This window comes from Capsicum annuum, chromosome 11 (assembly GCF_002878395.1).
Source record: "Capsicum annuum cultivar UCD-10X-F1 chromosome 11, UCD10Xv1.1, whole genome shotgun sequence".
NCBI classification, from domain to species: Eukaryota; Viridiplantae; Streptophyta; class Magnoliopsida; order Solanales; family Solanaceae; genus Capsicum; species Capsicum annuum.
The window spans coordinates 198,637,524-198,643,777 of record NC_061121.1 but is presented as its reverse complement, the minus strand read 5'-3'; the positions used below and the strand labels follow the sequence as shown (position 1 = coordinate 198,643,777).

Here is a 6,254-nt window from a genome sequence, read left to right as displayed (position 1 = left end):
ACGGATTGGCAATGTGACAACCGACCACCTCAATGTCGAGAAGAGCTTTCCAATATGAAGCATGCTAGGGCTCGTAATGTTATTGAAAGGTCATTTGGTCTCTTGAAAGGATGTTGGGGAATTCTTAAAAGTCCTTAGTGGTATTCAATTAAGATTCATAATAGGATCATTAGTGCTTGTTTTTTGATACACAACTTTATTCGTAGAGAGAAGTAAGTGGATCCCTTACACATTGATATAGAAGAACAAGTAGAATAGCAACAAGATAATATTGATGTTATTGAATCATCAGAGGAATGGACTACATGGAGGGATGAGTTGGCTCAATCAATGTGGAAGGCAAACTTAAATAATTGATCTTTTCAATTATTTCGTGCTTGTAATATGTTTTATGGTGTTTTGGATGTACCTCTTTAGTTTAGTTTTTGATATTTCTGTATGGTGTTAAAGCTATTGTTTAATTAGTTTTTCTTTTGTGATGTGTCAGTACTTTATGTTTTTAATTTTTTATTTGTGAAATGTGTTAATATTTATTATTGTGATGCTAAGTGATGTTTTGAAGATACTTATGTTCCTTATGATGTTAACTAATACTAATGATGATCAGTTTTACAAGATTGTACCGGCAAAATGGATAGCTAAGAATCTTCAATAAATCCACAAAAAAGATCAACATCTTCAACCCGAAGGACATGGACTCCAGCAGAAGAAAGTTTTCTTATAGATGGCTTAAAAGAGTTATGTGTTAATGGCTGGAGAGCCGATAATGGAACTTTTAGGCCAGGACACCTGAGGGAGTTAGAGAACTATATGCGTGAACGTCATCCTGTCAGTGGATTGAAAGGTGAACCACATATCAATTCTAAATTAAACGCGTGGAAGAGAAGTCATGCAAACATACGTTTACTAAAGGGTCGAAGTGGTTTGGGATTTCAATATAGTGACGCAACCATAATTGTTGATGATCCAGTAGAATGGGAATTTTTTTTAAAGGTGATTAATACTTTGATCTACTTATTGTAATATTATTGCTTCATATAGAATTTCTCCCAGTTCTCTTCATAATTTATAATTGATACATATATCGTTGTCATCTTTCTTTAATTGTTTGTCTAGGATGAACTGAATGCAAAAAAATATGACTACTAAGAAATGGCCAATGTTTGTGGATTTGGAGGAAATATTTGGAAAAAATAGGGCAACGAGAGAGTATGTAGAAGGGCCATTAGATGCTGTTGAGGATATCTTAAAGAGTCAAATATCAGGAATTTCTATTGATATGACTTTGGGATTTCCTATTAACGTTGATAAAGATGAAGATGAAAATGAAGATGAAGGTAGTCATGGACCTAATATAGCCACTGGAGAATCTGAAAATGCTAATACAGGACCTAGTTTTACAGGAGCATCTGAAAATGAATATGCTAGAGGTTTGTCTCATGAACGTAATGATACATCTGAAAAGCAAGGTGAATATGCTAAAAAATCCTCTTCTAGTGTCAATGAAAAAGAGAAAAGCAAGAAAAGGAAAAGAGTTGTGAAGGATGTTAATGAGACATTCCTCAAGAGTATGACGGATGTTATAAAAGACTTTACTGAAAGTCAAAATAAAAGAATTGGTGCCTTAATTGACAAGATTGGAAATCGTGATCACTCTGATATGCGTGGTCAAGTTTACTCCATCATTGAATCCCCGGCATTCGATTGGTACACCATAGAGTAACATATCAAAGCCAAAATGGTAATCTCTGAAGATGTCAAAAAAATGAAAATCTTTTTACGTATGGGTGAGCTTGAGCTTCAAACAATGATATTTATGGTTGTCAATGATAAGCTTTAAGTATGATAAATTTGTGTATATAAGTATTGGCACTAGTATGATAGTTTTTGCTCACTAACAATTTCAAAGTTTGATTAGAGTGTCATTTTTTAATCCTCCGATTATGTTCTCACTCTTTTGTGTATGGCTGATGTGGGACACGAGGATGCTAGGATTATGTTCACATAAGAGTTGACCTATTTAATACACACTAGTTACACAAAATCCTAGTTACTAAAGCATCCTCACCAAAGCTGTAGCGAAACAATAATAAAAACAATAATATAGAATTTATCCAGAATTTTGAGGATTCTAGTTCTTCAAATGCTAAATAAGTTCAGCGGTAAACAAGTATAAGGAGATTTTATCAAAAAATAAAAATCATAATTCAGAAAAGAACCCAAAGGAATTTTACTTCATGAATTTTTTGGCTGCGATTGTTTTTACAATTGTTGTGAGCTCTTCTTATTGTTCGATTGCCGATTAGTCTTAATCACGAGGATATTGTTTTTGCTTGTTGTTCCATTCCATGTCGACGGACATCTAAGGTGAACATAATCTTTGTAAAATATACCCCAACTTATATGTTATTCAATCTACTTTCCAGGTGCTATTTCCATCTTGTTCCTAGATATGTTCTACTCCCAACTGTTTAAGCTTTCATCTTGGCAATTATTTGCTCGTCTTCATCTTGAAGTCATTTTCATGTTCTTTAATATCAAGCTTTTATTTTGTTCTAATGATTGTTTAGTGTTTCATTTAGATACGTGGCATGGATACACTTATCCGTGATGCACAGACAACGAAACATGATTTTGTGTTTTATGCTGATAGATTGATTCGTTTGGTAAGTTTTTCTTTCTTACACGGTAATCAAGTTAAGTTTTTAATAACGCGAAATCCAAATCTTTGTTTTACCTTATCTATGCCTCACTTTACCAGGTTGTTGAGCATGGACTAGGACATCTTCTGTTTACAGAAAAACAGGTTATCACTCCAATCGGTAAGCACTATACTCGTGATGCAATACTCATGCCTTGTACTCGAAAATGTTTTGATTTCTTCTATTGTCCTAGCCTATTTGGTAAGTTCAGTCTATATTAGGTGTATGGACGAAGCTAAATGCTATTATTGTCTTACTTTTTTCCAACTCTTCATATAGAATGTTGTGCTATCACTCATTACAATACTGATATGACATGGCTCGCATGGAACGAGGTCCCCATGGACTATAGACAATATTTTCATTTGATTCAGATTTTTCTCTATTCATGTTTATTCATAGACTTAGCTCTTCTTCATATCCCAAGTTAAGCCGTCTTCAAACATGAAAAATATACTTAATAAACCCACCTCTGTTGACTGCAGGATCTGTATGCAGTGGTGTGGATTTCTGCAAGAGGTTATGTGGTGTCTCTGTAATTAGAAGGTAATTATTGTTTGTCTCACTTGGTACCTTCGAAGTGACCATTTCAGCATTGCTTCTTAACTATTGTAATTCCTTTTCTTACTTGAGTTTGATATGCTTTACTTGAGTCAACGGTCTATCGAGAAACCTTCACACGGTAGGGTAAGGTTGTGTATGCACCACCCTTCGTAGACCGAACTTGTGGGATTACACTAGTAGATATGTTGTTTACCTTAGAAGTGATCGTGGTTGCTTCTATTCCGCCTTCAAAAGTAGATTTCGTGATTACAACATTCTTTTTACTAGTCAGCTGTTTGGAACTGGAACTATCAGTGGACCGGTAAGATTTACTAGTCAGCTGCATGATGCCTAAGAGCTCCTAGCTCTGATTTTCCTTGGTCTCTCGTTTTATTGTCTTATCATCATGTTATTTTTTACTGATGTTATAGTTCGTCCATCTTTCTCCAGGAACCAGAATCTTATGGATGCTTGCTTGAATTAACATGGAATGGATAAAAGCCTTTGTCCTTGGGTGGAACTACCCGTACATACTTAGAAGATGGAGATGAAGTAACTTTCTATGGTTATTGCCAGGTTTGTATCTGGATGCTCCTCTTTTTCTTTACTTTTCTTTTTTACCAGTTCCGTGCTTGTACCTTGTTGGCCTTATTGATGCTACATGCATTCAATTACAAGTGATTTGGGAAGATAAAACATTAGATATTCTTTCTCCAGGATCTGAGAGAATCATTGAAACTAGTTTTTCACCTAATTAAGAAGAGATTAAAGCGGAAGATTACCACATAATGTGTCGGTTCTTTATTGGCCTATTTAACTTTTGTGATTAGAAAATGATTTTCAAAAATCTGCTTAGTAGAGATACTGAGGAGTAACAAATTGTTGTCCATCCTGCCACGTTACGTTAAAGCCAGTAAGTAAGAAGCAAACTATGAGCTGTAAAAAAAGCAGCGATTCAGGCATTATTTTTCGGAGGCAAGGAACAAACTTAAGAGGATGAGCCATAACAGAATTTATTTGTTCTGCGCCAAGTACAACAACTAGTAACTCCTAAGCCACCATATGTTTTGTTTATTATGCACAACTACGTAGACTTCTTCTCCAACTCCAGTTGTGCAAAGGTTAAGAACTCTAGGGAGTCAGGCCCACTCCTCTGCCCTCTTCCCAATTTAAATAACAAACTTTTTCCATGGCACGGTCATAACTTAGAACACGTGAAGTGCGTCTAACCCAAACATGACGTGTTGTGTCCTTCCCATTAAACCAAACACATAGGTGTACCATATTCTGCAGCTAGTATACTCTTCAGTCAGCCTTAATTTTGCACAAAAAATAGTGATCGGAGAAGGGTAGTCTCTGCTACTTAATGATAATACGCATTTCATATTTACTTTTATAAGCTGGAAAACTTAAACTTAATAATGATAATACGCATTTCATATTTACTTTTATATGCTGGAAAACTTAAACTTAATAGTAGTAATAATTTAAACTAGCAATCTCTCATTTTCTTAAGGTCGTATGATTAAAGTTTCATTTCCTTCTGATAAGCAACATATCTGTACATGTCTATTGTTGGTTTCTTGTAGGATGATTACTTGCATTGTATCATCATTTGGTTGTCTAAGCTCTCTCCATGATACCTATAATCTGTTCGTGTTTAATATACAAATGCTATCTGAAAGAAGTTTCCAAAAGTTAGTTGAACAGTGAACATAGACAATGTACCTGAACAAGTTTCGTAGTTAAAACATGCAACCGCTTAACTGATTCTTGATATGTATGGTCACATTTCACATCAAATAATTCAAAATTGACACTGTGGCATTGCAAGTCATTGGGCCTTGTTTTTGGTATTCCTCCCTCATCAAAGCGATGCATTTGTTGTTATCCTTACGCCTAATTTCCGGAGACTGTTGGTCTAATACTAGTTGACTTTCGTTATGTTATCAGGGCAATGGATACAAATTTGGTTTTGAAAGCTGTTCCGAAAAGATTGTCCCGTCTCCACAGTGAATGTAAATGACTATTTCTCCAGCTCATGACAGTAATTCTAGACTGCTTTAGTTTTTGATCAAAATTAGTAGTAGAATCCCAGAACTGCAAACAATAATGCTTGTCATGTCATGTGTCCTTTTATCACCTTGAAAGGAATGCTTGTTGGATGAACTTATAATTGCATAACTGTGACGAGGAAAATAAATTTGCTATAATTTCTAGTTAGTGTTTATTGGGCAGAATCTTATTTTAATAGGTCTTGCCCAAATTGTACTAAATAATATTTGGAGTTTAGGTAACATTTTACATTGAAATTGCTTACGGACAGTAACTATAACGCCTACACTGGAATACAAAATTGTGGGAACTCACCTTTGAGAATGTCCCTGCATATATGATTTACCTAGATGTAAAACTTTTTTCGTGCACCTTCTTGTTAATTCTGCTAACATAAACATCCCGTGAAAGACACTTTCATTCTAAAAGAATTATTTTTTTTATCTCAATTCTTCTAACTCTTATTTTAACACTCAATAAAAGTTCAAACCTGTTTTTAATACCTCTGTCTAGTTAAAATCTGATGCTTAAAATGGAGAGAACACGACAATACAAACATGAAATATGAATTTCGAGTTTTCTGGAGAAAAAATCTTAACTTTGTCGACACATCTGTGTGGAGTTTTTATCATAGATTTGCTGTCTTGAAATATGAATTTCTGGTTTGCTGGAAAAAAAATAAAAACAGAAAAGTCATAGAAATACAAACATAAAAATAATTAACTAAAGTGGGGATATTTTTGTAAACAAACGATATATTTTTACAAACAATGCGCTACATATTATTTTTATTATCATAAACCAAACAACCACTAAAAAATAATATTAGAATAACTTATCCCAAGACAACTAATTCCAGCATAACTAATTCCAACATAACTAATTCCGATGTAACTTATCTTTAAACCAAACGACCCCTTAGAGTGTAATTAACTAGGACTTAAAATTTTCTAA

At 34.2% G+C, this 6,254-nt stretch overlaps 1 protein-coding gene across 1 annotated transcript; it reads left to right on the top strand.

Annotated features, from left to right (window-relative positions):
- Window positions 1-1,910: 1,910 nt before the first annotated feature.
- Window positions 1,911-5,333, top strand: LOC107847010 (uridine kinase-like protein 4). The gene is made up of 6 exons (XM_016691268.2): window positions 1,911-2,367; window positions 2,583-2,666; window positions 2,762-2,822; window positions 3,188-3,248; window positions 3,696-3,821; window positions 5,199-5,333. Exons 2-5 carry the CDS (start codon window positions 2,592-2,594, stop codon window positions 3,727-3,729), a joined length of 231 nt encoding a protein of 76 aa, XP_016546754.1. The 5' UTR covers window positions 1,911-2,367; window positions 2,583-2,591; the 3' UTR covers window positions 3,730-3,821; window positions 5,199-5,333.
- Window positions 5,334-6,254: the final 921 nt, after the last annotated feature.